Raw genomic sequence first — 20496 nt, 5'->3', positions numbered from 1 at the left:
ATTGCCTTCTTCATATGGCTGAGAAAGACCCAAACTGACCCAAAGTCATACAACTGGCTAAGAGAAGAACTGAAACACAGGTGTCCCCACTGCTATTCCAGTACCTCAACCACTAGATCAAACAGGCTCTTTATAAATGCATGATCTCGCTTTTAAAGATTTCTGTAAGGAAGGGACAAACAGAAGGTAGATTATGCACTAAGGCACTTGACAGTTTTGTATTAAAAGGAATCTTTGTATTAATAGGAAGAAGGAGTTGACTATTTCTTTTTTTTTTATTGAAAAGTTTTAAGATACAATTTTCCTTTAAAAATCCCCCCTTCCCCCTCCCTCCCCCCCCTCCCTCCCCCCCCTCCCCCCCTCCCCCCCCCGACTTCCCAAAGCTAAATACAAGGTATATATAAATAAATAAATAAATAAATATATAAAAAGCAATCATAAACAATCATATACTAACAACTATAAACTCTAAAATCCAACACTCTCTAGCTTATATAGGATAAAACAAGCCTTAATAATATTAAATATATATAAAAAGAGACTAAAATAAGAAAAGAAAAGAAAAAAAAACCGAAAGAAGACTTATTCAAATGCTACATAAAATTTCTTAACCCTATACTTGTTCTGGATAAACTCAATCCATTTTCTCCATTCCATAATATAGCGTTCTTGCGAGTGATCTTTCAAATAGGCCGAAATCTTCGCCATCTCTGCCAGGTCGGAAACCTTTAAAGTCCACTCTTCTATGGTCGGCAGTTCCTCTTTCTTCCAATATTGGCCTATCAAAAGTCTTGCTGCCGTAATTAAGTTCAACATCAACTTGGTGTCCACAACTGTAGCGTCTGCAATTATTCCTAACAAAAAAAGTTGCGGACAAAACTTTATCCTCTGTTTAAAAATCTTCTGTATATTCCACCAGACTTTTATCCAAAAAGCCTTAACCTTCTTACATGTCCACCATATGTGAAAATATGTTGCATCTTCATCTCCGCACCTCCAACATTTAGGCTGATAATTCGGATACATACTTGCAAGCTTTTTAGGATCTAAATGCCATCTATAAAACATTTTGTAAAAGTTCTCCCTTAGATTTTGAGCTTGAGTAAATTTTACGTTCCTCACCCAAATCTTTTCCCAAGTGTCCATTGTGATAACTTCCTGGATGTTTTGGGCCCATTTTATCATACAATCCTTAACAAGCTCCGTTTCTGAGTCAATCTCTATCAATGCAAGATATATCCGTTTGATATGTGCTGGTCCCTGATTTCTAATTTGCTTTATCAAATTTTCATCAGTCATTGTAAATCCATTTTTCTGGTCTTCTTTCCACCTGGCCCGTAACTGAGTATATTGAAACCAATTTTGAACCACCTTCTCTTCTCGCAAGAGGCTATATGATTTCAAACACCAAACATTCCTTTCCAAGCTAAGGATCTCCTTGTACGTAGTCACATCATGTTTGAAGCCAGCATGTATATTTTCTATTGCGTGTTTTGGAATTGCCCACAATGGTATCTTACAACTTAACTTATGTCTATACTTCTTCCAAACTCTCAGCAATGCCTGTCTTAAAATATGCACCCTAAACACGTTGTCTACCTTCTTATCATACAACAAATATGCATGCCAGCCAAACAACAAATCATGGCCCTCAAGATTTAATAACCTCCCTTGCGTCAAGTTAATCCAATCACTTATTCCTACTAATGCAGCAGCTTCATAATATAATTTAAAATTAGGCAGTTTAAGGCCACCTCTCTCACGAGTATCCTGCATAATCTTAAGTTTAACTCGTGGCTTTTTCCCTGCCCACACAAATTTATTGATACCTCGCTGCCATTCCTCCAAATTAGAATCTTTCTTAAGAATCGGTATCATTTGAAATAAAAATAAAAATTTAGGCAGGACATTCATTTTTACTGCTGCAATCCGTCCCAACAAAGACAATTGCAATTTTTCCCAACTCTCCAATTCTTTTTGAATTTTCCCCCATAGTTTTTCATAATTATTCTTATATAGCTTTGTATTAGAGGGCGACAAAATCACCCCCAAATATTTAACCCTTTTAACAATCTCGAATCCAGTTAATCCTTCTAAGAGAGCCTTTTGCGAAACTGTCATATTTCTGGCCAACATTTTGGTTTTCTGTATATTAACTTTAAATCCAGAAACCTTCCCATATTGTGTTATTATCTCCATCAGGTCCACAACAGAGTTCTCTGGCTGGGTCACTGTAACAACCAGATCGTCTGCGAATGCTCTCAATCTGTAGTCCTGATCTCCAATTTGTATCCCCTTAATTTTTCCCGAATTCCGAATTTTAACCAATAATATCTCTAATGTTAACACAAATAACAAGGGCGATAACGGACACCCTTGCCTTGTGCCCTTCTCAATATTACATGCTTCTGTCAAGCTATTATTAACTATAATTCGGGCAGTTTGTTTTTGATATAATGCCCTAATCGGTTGTAAAAAATTTTCCCCAAAATCCATTTTATCTAAAACTTTCAACAAAAATTTCCAATTCAATTGATCAAAAGCTTTTTCAGCATCTAAAAAAATTAGCACCGCAGCGATCTGGTTGTTCCTTTCCAAAAACTCTAACACATCAACTATATGCCTCACATTATTTTTCATTTGCCTACCACTAATAAGCCCCATTAACACTTCTGGAAGCTGCAAAGGGATCTGGAGAAGGAGAACATCAAGAGGATGAAACAGAGGATAATGGTGCTGGAGGAGATCAAGCTATAACTTCTTTGGACGATCCTAGAGAGCAAAGGGTAACGCGTGCTGCTTTAAAATGAGCAAAGAAAATAAAAGAACAAGACCAGCAAAAGTCTTCAGAATCTTCACAACGTACTCATAGCCAAGCAGTGGGAGGAGCACGGCCTAAAGAAGATAGTCCTATCAAAGCTGTGCTCCAAGAGCTTTGGGAGGATATGCATGGCAACTAAATTCTTAACCTGGAATGTTAATGGACTAAATTCACCACAGAAGAGGAAGAAAGTTTTTCAATATTTAAAACAATTTAAGATAGATGTTATATGTTTGCAAGAAACGCATATTAGAGTTTTGGATCAAAAGTATTTATCGAACTCGAGGTTGGGTACGCAATTTGTTGCTTCTGCAGAGAACAAGAAAAATGGAGTGGTTGTTTATGTTAAAAGTGCCTTAACAGCAGACTTAATTGAAGCAGACAAGCATGGAAGATATGTAATGATTGAGCTGCTGTTAGAAGGTAAAAAGACGCTTTTAGTTGGATTATATGCACCTAATCAACAACAAGCTGACTTTTTTAGTTTACTACACACAAAGCTTACCCAGTTGGATTATAAATCTTTTATTTTTATGGGGGACTGGAATGGTGTTTTGGATGTACAGCTGGACAAGGCTGGAGTTTTCAAGCGCATTCCAGGTCATGCTAGATTGCCTAAATCTTTTTTTGAAATGAAGGATGACCTGGAATTGCGAGATATTTGGCGTGAGAGACATTTGCAGGAGAAGGATTATACTTTTTATTCTGATAGACATCAATCTTTTTCGAGGATTGATTTTATTTTGCTGACTAATGATTTCTTTTTGAGGACCAAAAAGGTGAAGATTTGTGCAAGAACTATCTCTGATCACAGTCCAGTTTGATTAGAGATTGATAAGGAGAAAAGAGACAGGCGCTCGTGGCGCGTAAATGAGAATCTGTTTAGAAATCAGAGAAATGTGGAAGAATGCAAACAGCGGATGAAGGATTTTTTTGAGACTAACCTGAATAAGGGTACCTCTATGGATATGGTTTGGGATGCTAGCAAGGCCTATATGAGAGGGGTGTTGATATATATGAATAATAAACATAGACGTGCAGTGGAAACTAGAAGGAAAGAACTGGAGAATGAAATAAAGGAAAAAGAAAAGGCTTTGATTTTGAACTCAGAGGATGTGAAGACCAAGGAGGCTATTAGACTGTTAAGAGGACAATTTGATAAATTAATGGCTGATCAAGTGGCGACCAATCTGCGGTTTGCTAGGCATAATACTTTTTGCAACGCTAATAAACCAGGCAGATGGTTAGCTTATAGATTGAGGAAAAAGCAAAGGGCTTCTAATATAGATAAGATTGAGTATAAAGGAAGGGTTGTGTTTCAACAGAATCTTATTAAGGATGCTTTTGTGGATTTCTATTCGAAATTATATGCTAAAGAGGAAATTAATGAAAAAGATATTGATATATATTTGGAGAATGCTAGCATCCCGGTTCTTACGCAAGTACAAAAAGAGGGGATTAATCAACTGATTACAGAAGAAGAAATTTTCACAGCAATTAAGGAATTGAAGGTGGATAAAGCACCAGGTACGGATGGCTTGACTGCGGCCTATTACAAAAATTTACAATTAGAGATGATAAAACCGTTAAAGGAACTGTTCCAGACAATCCAGAGGGGGGGAAAGGTGCCACCGTCTTGGAGAACAGCTTTTATTTCTTTGATTCCGAAGGAAGACCAAGATGCTACTCAAGTTAAAAACTATAGACCGATATCGCTTTTAAATACAGATTACAAGATATTTGCTAAGGTTTTGGCTAATAGACTGATGAGGGTTCTGCAACAGGTGATTCATGGGGACCAAAAGGAGTTGACTATTTCTAACCATCTGACTACTCCCTAAGACCAGGCAACGGAACCACACAGAAGTGAGATCTGAACCAAAAGATATCTAGCTGATAAACATTACCATGCAGGTAGTTTGCTGGAGAGAAAGACTGTATAATAATCCCAGGAACTTTTTCTGAAGTATTGCTCCTGTCGAGGGAATTAAGGAACACCAATCAATGGAAGAGCACATGCTCTGTGTGTTTTCAGTTCCCTGATCAAATTAGAAGTTGGGCTGAAAAATACATTTTCTGCCTGAGGCTCTGAACAGGTTTTGCTAGTCTGAATCAGTAAGATTGAATGAATAAACATATAATCAGACCCAATTTCAGGTGGCTTCCATGTTCTTCATGAATGCACGCATTTTCTCCAATGAAGGGTCCTCCTTGTATGATGGTGACTTTTCAGAAGTTTTTGTGCAAATGTCATGCTGACTGAGAATTTATGAAAGTTGAAGTTAGACACATTTGGATGGTACCAGATTAGGGAAGGCTGATGTGAACACTGCAGTTGAGTTCCCATGCTTTGTAGATATAATGGTTCTTTAAGCTGAGATATTTCTTAGAAAAAGATTTGTTCCCACCCACCCCTCCTGCCTCTGCCCCAGTTCTTCCCTTATACCCTTATAAATTAGTTTAGATAATGCAGAAAACAAGCTTCAAATTATGTTTAAATTGTTTAAAATATGGATTTAAACACTTTAAACATGATTTGAAGCTTATTTTCTCCATTACCTAAAGTAACTACAAAGATATATAAGAGATCTGAACTGTTGATGAAAAGACACGTCTGATGAAATTAATACAAAATATTTTTAATAAATTAATAAAAACTCCATCCACCCTTCGGCTTTCAGTATTAAGAAAAACATACATATTTAGGCTGGAAAGTTATCTGAGAATATTAACTCGAGAGGACTTTTTTCTGTATGACTCTGTAAGTACACTGTTATGTCTAATAAATTATGTTATTTAATAGAATTTTGGACGTGCTTTTCTAAGTAATTTAAGCATGAGTATTTAACAGATTCTAATCCAGCCATATAAATTGGAGGGCTTCTAGTTGGAGGAGGAGGAGTTGGCTGAATAACTCAATAAATTTACGTAGTAAATGAATACATAAAATGTTTTTGTCTGCCTTAGGTAAATGGAAGATCTAGAAACACGCAAAGCACGCAGGATAGAGCAGATGGTAGCAAAATGGTTGCGTCGATCACGGGATAATTCAGCCAGGTATGTATTTTAATATAATATTATTAGATGGAACAGTGGAGTGCTTCCATTGGGTATGAGATGCCATGAAGTAGCTTCTAGGTTTTGCCTAGATCTGATCTTGCCACCCAAAACTCAGCTGTTTTGCAGTGAAGAAGGCTTATGTTGCTTAGGCTGATCCTTCTCCTCTCCTAGGTCAAGTAAAATACCTTAGCAAACTTTTGGACTATACTATGTACTCTGTTCCAAGACGGCAATTGTTGTAGCATATCAATATGATCTCTGTGGCATCCCAGGTACAGAGAAAACATATCAGTGTTGGCATTAGCTTCTAGTGCCAGGTCAAAGTCTTACCCCTTAACTACAAATGTGGGATACCAGTATTTAAATAATTAAAGCCAAAAGGGGAAAATAAAGCAGAAATGAAAGTTATTTGTAGTATTGTTTCACAGCAGTCTGAAAAAGAAAGACTATGTACAAATTTAAGCAGGAGGGGAGGAAGAAATTTAGAGTTAGGATGATTGACACCCTTTCTAGCCAACTGTTATGGTGAATTTATCAGGCAATGCTTGAGCAAACATCAGGGAGCAAGGGTTCCTGACCTCCATTTTGCAGCTACGTTTTTATTCATTTATTTATTTATTTTCTGGCAGCAAGAAAAGAGTAGGGTGGTGAAGTAATTGCATCATCAGAGAGGACGATGGAAATTGAACTACATTTGCCACTTTTTTTTTTAGCCTCCAGAGTTTGTGGAGGCTTAACACGTCTCTTTGATTTGATTTCCCACTGAACAGTTGGTGGAAAACTCTGCCACTGTCAAACAATTGACAGGACAATCTTGAGAGAAAAGAAGGCAAAGAGCTGCAAAAAAAAGCTTGCAGGCCACCAGTAGCTTATTCTTGCTGTTGGATTTTGTTTTGTTTTGTTTTACAAAGGCGCATTTGAATGTAGTATGCCAAATTCTCCCATCAAGATTTGCTTCCCAGACCACATTTTTATTCAGAAGCCAGTCATGAGTCTCTGGGTACCATTCTTTTCTTTGTTAGCTTCTCCAGATGTTGGGGGGGGGATTGCAAATTTGGGTTTTAGGAAAACAAAATGACCCCATTGCCATTCTAGGGGCGTTTGTTAATATTTACCTGCCCTCCACCATGTCTTGAAAGTGGTTCTCAGAGTCACATGGTTCAGCACGTATGGGAAAGTCAGGTAGCAGAATGATATTCTCTCTGCAGAAAAACCCGTGCATATATCATACATCACACATGTCACAACTTACTCATGCATCACAATACACAGAAGAAGGAGCGGGGCTTTGATTGTATGGTTGTGACCATCTCAACTTTGGGCACCCCTGTAGCACAAAATAGAACACTTTTGCTTGTGTCTCGCCAATTTTTTAAAAAAATCTGTTTAGAGTGGAACAAAACTTTAGCATGGAAAAAATAGCTTGGATTTAGGCTTACCAACACTGGCTACCTGTGGGAACGAAGTATCATCCTGTGGTCTGGAATAAACCTCCTGTAATGATTTTTTTTTTTTTGCCAGATGCGCATTGCAGGGAATGGCTTTAGGCTGGTGTAATCTGTAGGCAAGATGTGCTAGTGGGAAACTGATGCAGCATTATCCACCTTTTTCTATTAAAAAAATCCTCAGTAATCTTCCAAGGAACCCGAAACCAACTTTCTCAGGATTATAGAGACCACTTCATCTTGCTTGCTGAAACACAAAATGCTCAAATGCCATTCCAAACTTTGAACATCATGGTGCTCAGGAAGTATCATTGAAAATATCATTGAAAACCATTGACAAATATTTCCCTGTTTGTTGCACTGCAGGACAAATCTGTTAGAAACAAAATACCTTAATTTTGACTTAATATAAACATCAATTTTCTGATGGCCAATACGAATCCTTTGCTTTGGGGTGACTTTGGAAATCTTGTGGCTTTTTTGTGATAGATATCATGAAGGCAGCAATGCTTCTATCCTGGTTCTAGGGGATGCAAGCCCACTAATTTGGATTTATCAGGCACTATCTATCACTGTAAATGCTATCTTAAGCTTGGTTTATTTCTGGGTAGTATTTACTGTAATTCCTTTTTGACCGAGATAGATGAAACTCAAATTTTTACAGAGTTGTTCCAAACTGTAGAATCATTATTTTCAAAGCAAGTCAACGTTTCAGCACTAGTCCATAAAAAGAACATCAAGCCTATTCATGTTCAACTTCACGTCCACATGGATTTTCCACTTGGTTAGGAACTCCATTGTATAACTATTCCACTCTCATAGTGACCTTATGCACAAAGAGCTGTCCATGCACAGCCTCTTGGCTGAACATATGAAAATCCAGCTAAACTGTAAGATCTAAATATGTCCTCGAGTTTTAAATGTGCATGCTTACATTTATTTATTTGTTAGACTCATAGGGCTGCCCAGTTCACCTGGCCACTCTTGCTGTCTTACAATTTGTCGAAACATGAAAACAATGGAATAGATGAGTTGAGATGCAATGATATATAACATAACAAACATTCAGAACCAAGAAAAAGAAAACAGAGAAGCATTAGAGTAATGGAGAAACAGAAATGACAATAATATCAGGATTAGCTGAGGCCAACCCTCACATATATTAGTCAAGGTCTCTCCATATACATATACATATACATATACATATACATATACATATACATATACATATACATATACATATACATATACATATACATATACATATACATATATACATATATACATATACATATACACATATACACATATACATTACATATGCATATGCATATGCATATGCATATGCATATACATGTACATGTACATGTACATGTACATGTACATGTATATATATATATATATATATATATATATATATAAACAAAGACTGAGCATCTGTATTACTTTTCAGATTTATGGGTATCTTTTCTGGAGCTGCCTGGTACTATTTAAAATATTTATCAGACTATTCCTTCCCACTTTACATGTTTGACAATAAACACTCCAGCCACAATATACACCAGAGTGTCTTTCTTGTTTACCGGCTTACAATATGTTTTGTTTTCCTCAGTGGGTATGCACTGATGTAAAAATATCTCAAAAGCAAATGCTGAGATTTCAGGAAATTGGAAGCACTGGATACCTTTTTTAAACTGCCTTTTTTCCACCCTAAATTTGCAGAGGGAGAGCATCAGTGAGCGATGGACTGTCAGATGGCAGTAGGCAACTTGCAAATCACGTCAAACTCACAGTGGAAGTTCAAAAAGATGTTCTACGTGGACATTATGGCATTGAAGTTTCTTATAATTACCCCCTTTTTATCACATCAGTTGCTGCAGGTAGAAAACAGTTTTCCCTTCTCATATTTTCCTGATGCTGGAAATTGTCTGGAAAAATACAAAGCTCTGTTGTTGTTTTGGAGGGAGAAAGATGCCTTAAAAATTTGCTGATCGCTGACATAGGTTATTGTCAAGTTATATGTTATCGCTGACATATGTTATCCCAAGCTATATGTAGCCAGATAGAGAAAACTGGCTGAGTCCAGGCCCAAAGTATTTCTGGAGGAACGTTTAAAGTGGTACAGTTTGATAGTAGACTGTATATGGGGGCATCAAATGACTAATGCAAAAGTACCAACATGTACAACATACATGTAATAGCGCCACTGAATACAGGAAGTTTAGGGAAAGAAGGAGGTGGGCAAGATGTTTCCTCTAAGACATATTATGTATGAGATGGATAGCTACTTCCAGGCTAAATATAGATGAAATTGAGGGAGACTGGGGGGAAAGGGCAGAGTTGGAAATTGTCTGGAGAAACACAAAGCTCTGGTTTTGAAAAGAAAGATCCCTTAAAAATTTAATGATCGCTGACATATGTTATTCTCAAGCTATATGTTATCGCTGACATACGTTATCCCAAGCTATATGTAATGTAGTGGGTCCGACGCAAGGAAGAGACGCCAGCCGGAGTACGAGTTCAGCTCTTTATTGCGGGGGGGGGGGGTTGTACTGAAGAACAAGGGCTACCTGGCCTCCTTAAATACCTAGCCAGGTAGGCGACCAACCAATGGGGTTGGCCCTAGGTTTCCCGCCGAAACTAGGTTTCCTGCCAAAACCGTCCAGGCCAACGCCCCCTGGTGGCTGTTGCTATGCAGCTTCCTGCATCAGGATACATAATACTATACGTAACCAGCTAGAGAAAACTGGCTGAGTCCAAGCTCTGGAATTTTTGAAAGAATAGGGACTTTGGGCACAATGCTTTCTCACCTGTTGCTTGCCAGAGGGAAGCTGGTAGTTTGATCTTGCTGGGATGTCAGTCTAAGCAGACCTCAGTGTTGCCAGCCCTCGAATGCCTTGTGTCGGTCAGGAGGGGACAACAAAACAGCATTTGGAACAACAAAATGTTGTGGCGGGTTATATTGAGAAGGAGACTATCCTTTCTGCCATTACTTCTGCTAGAAAGGAAGGGCAGGGTGGGCTTCTCGAATGGTGCCATTAAGAACCTTTCAATAACTTGGATTCAAATTTCCAAATCGTAAGCAAGCAACGCCAGGTCAACTTATACGGCTTCAGCTTCTTTTCATACACACACATATATATATATACGAGCCCACATTTGTTCTGTTTGTTTTGGAGCGGTGCTGTAAACTGGAAATATCGAGTGTCTCACTAACAAGGCTCGTGTTTTGCAGGCAGCGCTGCTGATGGGAAGCTTCTGCCAGGGGATCGCATCCTTGCAATAAACAACGACGCAGAGGAAGACCTCACTAGTGAACAAGCAGCTGCTGTTTTAAGGTGCAGTATGGACGTCTGCCCCAAGGCAAAGGGTGGTGGCTAAGCTTCACTCGGCTGCTGACCTTCACGCCAGGGGTGCATGTCAGCTTGTGAGGGCTTCACTTTCTCTCCTCTCTTCAGCTGGAGCACTCCAGAAAACCATACACTATTATGAAGCTCTTATGCTATGCCAGGGGTAGGCAACCTCGGCTCTTTTATGACTCATGGACTTCAACTCCCAGAATTCCTGAGACAGCTGACTCAGGAATTCTGGGAGTTGAAGTCCATGAGTCCATGAGTCATAAAAGAGCCGAGGTTGCCTACCCCTGCTATCCGAAAGCATGCTTGGTATTTTGGTAATGGCATGTGGCCGTAACAATGGGAGACAGGAGGGAAAGCTACACAGCCTGCTAATGGTATTTCAGCCCACCGAGGGAGGGAGGCTGTGGGAAATGTTTCAGAAGGGACCCTCCTTGGTTTTCTGGAGAGTAAAAGGAAAGGAGGGGAGAAATACTTTTTAGTTTTGCAAGAACATGTTGATAGAGGGTTTTGACAAGAAAACGTACAGTTAGTACTCCTCCTTCTTTGAACTACCTCACAGAGGTAACAGTTTCACAGGAAGTAATAGTATTCAAAAGAAGCATCCTGACCTGAGCGAAATAATTTGACAGTTCTTTGGATCCCGGCCTGTCTTTCAATACACAGAATTATCGTAGAAAAACAGGAACATCCATTCTTCTTCACAGAGAGTAACAAGGCAGGTTTCCCACACTGCTTTGATACTGTTTGCAGGCTCAACTTTGGCCCAGGTGAGATAGCAGAAATCAGAATGGTACAAATTAGAAAGCACTAACAAAGTTGGTGAAGCTGCATGGGAATCAAAACTTAGCTACAGGCTCAGTTACAATAAATTAGGAAGGACATTAGTGCCAAATTCTTCACTGAAAAGGTGCATTTTGAGAAGCACATGTATGGTTATCTAGCAAATATTCTGGGAGGCTGTTTCAAGTAAGGGAGAGAAAAGAAGAAAGGATGGAGCTGTTTGAAAGAGTAGAAGAACCTTGGATGGTGGTATGAAATAACTAAAGTTCATAAGCTGGAGCTTATTTGGTTGGTGTAAAGAGAAGAACTGGTTGGTTGATTGTGGAGGACACTGAAAGTCAGAGCAAACAACCTGTACTAAATTCTGGTATGAACAGGAAGATATTATAGCAATGTAAGGAGTACCATATGGAAATTATCTGCCTTTAGAGGTAGAGGTAGTCCTCGACTTAGGACACAATCGAACCCAACATTTCTGTTGCTAAGCAAGACAGTTGTAAAGTGAATTTTGCCCCATTTCCGAACCTTTCTTGCCAGAGTTGTTAAGTGAATCACTGCAGTTGTTAAGTTAGTAGCACCATTGTTAAGTGAATCTGACTGGCCCACTGAATTTTCTTGTCAGAAGGTCGCAAAAGGTGATCGTGTGACCCCAGGATGCTGCAACTGTCGTAATCATGAGTCAGTTGCCAAGCATCTGAATTTCGATCATGTGACCCTGGGGATGCTGCAGTGGTCATAAGTGTGAAAAACGGTCATAAGTGCTGTTGTAACTTTGAATGGTCAATAATGAACTGCTGTAAGTCGAGGACTACCTTTATTGAAAATGACGCCATGTGGGGGCGTTCGTAGCAATGCCTTCAAATAGCAGAAAAAGGAGTGTGCTCTCCTTGTTCCCCATCCTGTGTATTCAAACCTGTGTTGTTTTATTTTATTATATTGTCTTAACAGGGAATCGCAAGGCACTCTCCAGTTTACAGTTCTGCGATGCACCTCGGTAAATTGCCCTCATGTACCACTGGTGTTTGAGTTGCTCCTTGGAGGGTAAGGTTTGGCCTCCTGATGGGTATGCAAATGAGATCACAAATACGAAGTTCCAGGAGGTAATTTTAGAGATACGATGGGTGGGAAATAATGCCCAGATGAGGGAGTTGATGTATTATGGCGGGGGTCCCCAACCCCTGGTCCGTGAACCGGGACCAGACTACAGGATGCCAACAACCGGGCCGCACAAACAAGCAAAACCCCACAGGCAGCACACAAAACCACACACTCTCTGGTCCATGGAAAAACGTTTCTCCACGAAACCGATCCCTGGTGCCCAAAAGGTTGGAGATCTCTGTATTAGGGGATCCTTGGGCAAGAATGGTGAGATGCTTGCCAATAAAAGTAAGGTAAAGGGTAGCCATGTTGACATCACTGGACTATTGTCACCCAGATGTGGTGGTGTTAGTCTATAGAGGGCTGGACTTCGGTTCAAGCTATATATTACACCCCAATGTGCAGAGCAGGATATTGTCAGATTATTTAGATGGAGGAAAATTGAGTTTGGGAAGTAGACAGAAATTTAAAAAGTAATAAAAAAAGTACCTGGCATAGGACATACTTAGCCCTGAGCTTTCCAATGCATTATAGACTCACTTCAAATCATCCTCAAAATATGTTTGGAGTAAAATAAAGCTTCAAAATGACAAAGTTAAGCTCAACTTCTAATGGCTTCATGTCTATTTTGTTTAGATAGATAGATAGATAGATAGATAGATAGATAGATAGATAGATAGATAGATAGATAGATAGATAGATAGATAGATAGATAGATAGATGAGAGATAGATAGATAGAGATAGAAAGATAGAAAGATAGATCAGATATAAAGTAAGAAAAAGAAAGCAAAGAGAAATCAAAAAGTATAGGAAAAGGAGAAAAAGAAAAGCTAAAGAAAAATAGAAAAGAAAGAAAAGTGACTTCTGATATTCTTCATATCAGTTGTAAGTACAATTATATTTTAATCTCTCTTAAATTACATAATACTCTTCTTTCTATAATCTATCCTGTGTAATCATCTAAGTCATAAATCATAAGTTCATTTTTTCATTTCTGTACAAAAAATTGACAAGAGATTTCCAATCACCAATTTCTAGGAAGTGTTCTCAATAACCTATAGCTTTAGGATTTCCTTGCAGTCCCCAGTATAAATGCTGATCTGTTCTGATCCTGCTTACCTTTTTGAGATCACTCAAGGTCAATTAGGCAATCCCATCCAACTGGATAAAGCTACTGTATTAAAAACATAAAACTGAATCCAGTTCAGATTCTTGTAACAATGAAATGTTGGTAGTGTATATTTGATTGCATTGCAATCAGTTTCTTTGTATACATCCAATGAATTTTTATTCCAGCTATTGTTCAATGCTGCTGCCCTATGCATAGCGATTGGCTCCATTGATCTGAGTGGCTTACAAAAGAACATACTTACACTGCACTATAATCACACTACATCCGCAAATTCTGAAAATATCGTTTTTGCTCCTACAACAGAACTTTTCTTTCCCCCCCCCACCACCACCGCCACAGTGGTCTGTCTTTGAAACACAGGCCTTACTCTGCTTAGCTTTCTAGCTAGATGTTGCCTCTCTCAAGTCCAAATATTTATATCTGCATTTAAATCCATCCAGGAAGCGTTGTTCATGGGAAGGGGAAATATGAATTTGTAGTACCATAGGTAAATATAAGTGGAAAGACCAACTGCAGTCCACCCCAACACCTCCCTCTAGAAGCAATTTTCCCTATAAAATGACATTTATAGGCGTTTGTATTCTATAATCTGAGGGCTCCTGTATAATGCTGGAGTCCCCATTCAAAGAATCAATGACTTGAGTGCCATCATACAAACATAAAAAAAATGCTCTCTTGTGGAAAGTTAAACCATTGGACCACCTTGCCCAGGATTGTTCCCCAAGGACAGGCAACTGCAGCTTCTTTACTGCCATCAGATCATGGTGAGATCCCATCACCCAAAAGGCTCCATGTCTTGGGTCAGCAAAGAATAGCAAATTAAGAAGTGGAATAAGCACACTTAAGAACAACTTATTTGAGGGTTTTTTTAAAAAAATAGTCCAGACAACCTAATATGGGAGGGAGTACACAGGGAATTGTGCCGCCGCTCTTTTCAGCAGTGCCATCACATTGTCACCCTGCCCTTTTAGTCCTTGATAAGGAAAACAAGCATTGCCCTGGCTGCAAAAGGCTTGCTTGGCCCCGGTCCATCCCGACAGTCACAATTCTCCAGGGCTTTCAATCTGCCGCTCTAGATTCTTTGGAGCTGAAGAAGTTACAGATAGAACTTGAGAGCTTTCAGCATGCAAAATGCCATGAAATAATGCCTTAAATCTTGCCTTTGTGTGCAGATGTATCTGTGGGTAATAAAATACAAACCTATTCTGAAATTATTGGTAAACTGACATCATCAGGGTGCATAGCACTTCACAAAGAATAACACTGCCTTGAGACTCTTTGCCAGGGGTCTTCAAACTTGGCCCTTTTATGACTTGTGGACTGGCTGAGGAGTTCTGGGAGTTGAAGTCCACAAGTCATAAAAGGGCCAAGTCTGAAGACCCCCCTGCTCTTTGCAGTCTCGACTTTGGCCCAGGTGAGATTACAGAAATCAAAATGGTGAAAATTAGAAAGCACTAACCAAGCTGGTGAAGAGGCATGGGAATCAAGACTTAGTTACAGGCTCAGTTGTAATAAATTAGGAAGGACATTAGTGCCAAATTCTTCACTGAAAACGTGCATTTTGAGAAGCAAGTATTCTGGGAGGCTGTTTCAAGTAAGGGAGAGAAAGGAAGAAGCTGTTTAAAAGAGTAGAAAACCTTGGATGGTGGTATTAAAAAAATAAAGTTCATAAGCTGGAGCATATTTGGTTGGTGGAAATAGAAGAACTAGTAGGTCAATGCATTTGTGAGTAATAAAATACAAACCTATTCTGAAATTGTTGGTAAACTAACAACCTGTTTACTGTTCACTCCGGTGGGTTGAATGGTGTTGATACGAGTTCTGAGCTGTTTGGGGCATGTGTGAAACCTTCTCCTTCTCTGTGCATTGGAACCATTTTGCATTTATTTCTTAGACCTGCTAATTCAGAGATTGAATTGTTCTGGGATGTTGCGTTTCTCTCCTGATTTTTTCATATATTTAATTGCAATTAAAAATTTACCACCAGCCCTAACTCAGGAAGTGCATGCATTAAGGGATGATAGAAATTGAGAAGACATTGAAAATTGGCACCGCAATATGTTCATCAATATTTGTGGTGGGATGCAGTAAAAGTTCAATTTGCTTCCAGATAGTCCTATCAAAGCAGGTTTGCTTAGTTTAAGGGTGGTGAAAACCACTGCAGTGAAGAGACATGAAAGAAACTGATAGATGCACAGTGTTGACAGTAATCAGAGTATTTTTCCCCCAACCAAGACAATGCAAGAATTCAGGGTCTGGTAATGAGTTGAGTGGTGGAAGATGATATACATCTTCACTCATCACATAGTTACAAAAAAAAACATATTACGCTGACTTGTCTTCACTTAACATACAGTAAAACTTTGTCTACTACAAGGCAGTGTTGATGGCCATTAAATAACTATCACTGTGATAGCAATTAGTCATGAGAAAAAATAAAATAAAAATAAAATAGATATTCTAGGAGTTGGAGTGGCATGGTGATCTAGAGGTGAAGACTCTCGCCTCCCAGTCGGAAGGTTGAGAATTCAATCCTAGACAGCAACAGATGTTTCTCTATCAGGGCACAAAGAGAAAATATCTGCTGCGAACTTTACTTTGCGTAGGTGTCAGGGCATCTGGCCAGTAAATGCTCAGCTCCATTCAGTCACCCTGACCCGAAGCAAGGGTTTATAGGGTCGCGAAAAGAAAAAAAATTATTCCGGGAGGTTTTAAAAAAAAAAACAACAACAAGAAAAAATGGTGGGAAGGTTCCAAATTACCCACCTTTTGTACTTAATGGTGCCTTGCTCTAATCCAGCAAGCTTTTGACGGCCCTACTCTTCTTGTGATTCTGTTTCAATTCCTGTTGTGAGAAAGCGTTAAGTGCTCTCAGAGTTTGTTACTGTGTTGTATAATAGTTTGCCAACCCATTGCTGTTGTTTTTCAGGGTGGCCCTAAATCATCCTTTCTTACAGCGGAAAAAAGAGCCAGGCTAAAAACAAATCCTGTTAAAGTCCATTTTGCGGAAGAAGTTGTTGTGAATGGACATAATCAGGTTTGTGCCATTGCTATTGCCAAGCCATATGGAATAGTTGGCTTTAAAATTTGACAGGTAGATGAAATTACATATTAAGCTAACTGCGCTGCTGAGAGTGAGCATGAAACAAAGATGACTTGGCCTTTTCACAGTTGTTATCCCCTCCAACCTAAATATATTTGCACTTTGTCAGATCGATCGATCCATGTGCTTGAGGTCATTTGAATCAAGTAGGATACCACTGAAAAATAAAGAAAAATCTCTCTTGTTGCTAGAAGGAAAAGTCTTGTTAAAAGTCTATGTGTCAGTAAACGTGCTGAAGTCAAATTGTCCTTAGTATTCTTGGAAAAATAAATGGAATGGAATGATAAGGTTACCAGAGGCAATGGGAGAGTCAAAAAGTCAAAATAGTAGTCATGGTCATGAAGCTTCAGGATTTTTTTTTTTACATGCATATTTGAGTTGTGCAATTGCAGAGGCCATCTTAAATTTTTGTAACAGCTCTTGCAGACATTCCTGATTTTTTCTGTGCGGACATATTTTTATGTACACTATTTCTCCTGCTGGGGTATTAACAAACAGTGTAATTGCAAAATTGTTAATCTTAAAAATTAGGGATCACCTGCATTCCTCCAAGTTTTGTTAAACTATAGTTTCCAGAACCTCATATAAGTTGACTGTTGTTCCTGGGAATTCAGAAATAGTCAAGAGGCTCAAGTTGCCCATTTCTGCATGGGGTATTAAACAGAATCCTACTTTTTCCCCAATATTTTTCTGTTTACAAACCTGTGAACACTTTGCTACAGTTTATACCTGGCAGAGATGAAGAAAACCTTCCATTTTGCTTTTGCTTAGTTTCCCTTTTTACAATTATGTTGATCTCAGTTTGAACTTTTTGTTTGTTTGTTTGTTTGTTTTAAAAGTCCTCACAAACATTCCGGCCAATTTTTGTGGGCATCTTCTGGTAATAAACACAGCATGTTTCTAGTTCACATATTTTATCTGTCCTTTTCTTTAATGCAATCCATTTTCATGTATCATGCCCACTGATACAATGCACTTTTCTTTAAAACATTCAATATGCATATTTTAAATTTGAAAGCTGCATGGAAAAATTCAAATATTGCGTGAATATCACTGCAGTTCCAACTGCGTGTTTCTTGGAAAATCAGTAGTTGAAATCAGTAGTTTTACATTACAATGCAAAACCAGACCTCTTTATCTCCAATTTCTACTCACATTGCTTGTGGTCTAGCCTTTTTTCTTCGGCTCAGTCAAGGATTATAAGCTCATGGATATATAATAGTAGGCATTGTTTTATATACAGGGATCTCTCATAAGTCCGTCCACTCTATCCATGCAGGAAGATAACTTTCCCAGATAATTTATAGTACTTTTCCAATCGGCACAGCAACCTTCATAGGAGGGCCTATCACAGTAGCAATTTTAAATGGAATATTACAGCTGAAGTAAGATTTTTTTGGAAAAATCCCAGAAGTGCTTTCACAGTGTTGGCCTGAAGGCATAAATTGTTGATGAGACGAAATGCTTTTAAACCTTACTTGTCCAGGGTAAGGCTTGTACATCGCCCTATGGCAATCCTCTGCATGGGTCATCTGAGGAATCTGGCTATGTAAATGATGATCTCCCCTCAATTATGCTATGCTGCCTCATCATGGGAGGGGGGGGAGTTTTTCCTGAGAAGAATGAGCAAAGAATGCTGGGAGAATAGTATATAACCCCAGTAGGGTCACCAAAGTTGAAGGTCATCTTAGATGCCCAGCTAAAGCAAGTAGGCACTATCGGGCAATATAGAAAGATGTTGAACGCGGATGCCTACATTAATTCATAGTGTATGGGAGAAAGCAAAGATGAATCACTTCCCTATTTTACCAAGAAAACCCCATGACTAGACAAGATAAAGTGATTATATAGTATTGAATGATGGGCCTCTTGGGTCAAATGGCACCCAATAGGCTACTGAGAAAGAGCTGATTGTGTTTGCCACATGGCTGGAGTAAAGCCCTTTGGGAGTTGCTGTGCAAGCAAAGAAAATCTAAAGCTACAAAGGCAAAATTACGATGGGAACATGGAATAAGTTCAGTGCTAGTGAAAGATAAATCAATTACACATGGATATCTTTTAGGAAAAGGGACGCGGTGGCTCAGTGGGTTAGGACGCTGAGCTTGTCGATCGGAAGGTCGGCAGTTTGGCGGGTCGAATCCCGAGTGCCGCGTAACAGAGTGAGCGCCTGTTACTCGTCCCAGCTTCTGCCAACCTAGCAGTCCGAAAGCACGTAAAAATGCAAGTAGAAAAATAGGGACCACTCCGGTGGGAAGGTAACAGCGTTCCGTGCGCCTTTGGCATCTAGTCATGCCGGCCACATGACCACGGAGATGTCCTCGGACAAGCGCTGGCTCTTCGGCTTTGAAACGGAGATGAGCACCGGCCCCTAGAGTCGGAAATGACTAGCACGCATGTGCAGGGGAACCTTTACCTTTACCATATCTTTTAGGACTGGAATTTCAGTCAGAAGATATGGAAGCACTGGCTAGTTTCTACCTTTTAAGATCAACTGTCAAAAGTGAAGGAACCAACAGTCCAGAAATATGACACAGACCAGCATTTGGTAGAATAGCAGCAAAGGTTTTGGTAAAGGATAGTCAGATGCTACGACATGTCTAGACCTCCAACGATTAGAATCATGCAGGGCATGGTTTTCCTAGTGACACTCTACAGAAGTGAAAGTTGGACTTTGAAGGAAAAGGATAAAAAGAATTTTGCCTTTTTTGAAACTTGGTCTTAGAGAAGACACTTGAGAATACCAGATATAGCCAAAAAAAACCAAACCCCACTCCAAATCTCATTTCACTGAGCTATTCCTTACTTTTTGTTCTAATTGTATCTATCCAAAATTAAAGGGCAAGGTGATAGTGCCTTAAAATTTCATGATAATCAAAAAAAAAAAGTTTTCGCTCCAGCCATTCAAGTGCCTGGAAAGACATTTCTAAATTAGGACTATACCACTTAAAAGACCAATTCTTATTCCTGGAGAAGTTCATTATTCTTTGTGAAGGAATTTTAAAAAGAACCTCCTTGGAGATCTTTAAAAAATACAAGATGCTGAGCAAAAGAAAAAACCCTTTGGAATTGCAAAATTACCTCCTAACTCTTATTTCACAAGGCATATCCCTTCTTCGGAGCCTTTAAATCAATGGAATGACATTTCTCAAATGCTCTGGCCCTACTGCCAAACAAAACAGAGCATGGCTGCAGACTTGAGAACTGACTGAATTAACTGAATTCTGCCCATAGAAAACAGGAAAAAGTAATAAACTCTATTCTGGGTAAGGTAACAAGCTCTGAAGTATTGGGAGGATGTCTGGAATCTGAAAACCACAAAGAATTATCCTTTTTGCTATCTCCAAAGCATGTGGCAGTGTTTTAACTTCTCCACAAGGAGGCTGCTTTATAGCACTAGAATTAAATTTAATCTTTTGATTTCTCTCACTTTTACCCAAGAGACAACAGAAAGGCAAACAACAGGAAGGCTAATTCTTGACTTAACAGTGTTTATTTCCTGCTCTGTAACCTCTGGCTGGCAAGCTTGCTCTATAGATAGTAAAATAAATGCTGAACACTAAACATACAACAGCACCTCAACGTGGCAAAATGTTCTTTAAAATGTAAATGTTCCCAAACCCTATTAAGCCTTGTAAGCTATTAAGGGACTCACAGAAAAACCCCAGAATTTAGCAAAGTTTACTTTCTGCTAAGAACT

At 39.0% G+C, this 20496-nt stretch overlaps 1 protein-coding gene across 5 annotated transcripts in view; it reads left to right on the top strand.

The window, feature by feature from the left end:
* FRMPD1 (FERM and PDZ domain containing 1) overlaps positions 1-20496 on the top strand; it is a 74427-nt gene that overhangs the window by 35096 nt on the left and 18835 nt on the right. For 2 of the 5 annotated variants that reach the window (XM_081317788.1, XM_081317787.1), the window contains exons 3-7: positions 5789-5878; positions 9049-9206; positions 10562-10664; positions 12414-12459; positions 16626-16733. In XM_081317788.1, the coding sequence (XP_081173914.1) occupies positions 5793-5878; positions 9049-9206; positions 10562-10664; positions 12414-12459; positions 16626-16733 (501 nt within the window). In that variant the 5' untranslated portion in view covers positions 5789-5792. Of the gene's footprint in view, positions 1-5788; positions 5879-9048; positions 9207-10561; positions 10665-12411; positions 12566-16625; positions 16734-20496 lie in introns of those variants that run through there. The other 3 variants (XM_081317790.1, XM_081317789.1, XM_081317791.1) reach the window with 3 other exon arrangements.

This window comes from Vipera berus (genome assembly GCF_964194415.1).
Source record: "Vipera berus genome assembly, chromosome: 2".
Lineage (NCBI taxonomy): Eukaryota > Metazoa > Chordata > Lepidosauria > Squamata > Viperidae > Vipera > Vipera berus.
The sequence above is the reverse complement of the archived record's forward strand: the minus strand, read 5'-3'. Positions and strand labels throughout refer to the sequence as shown.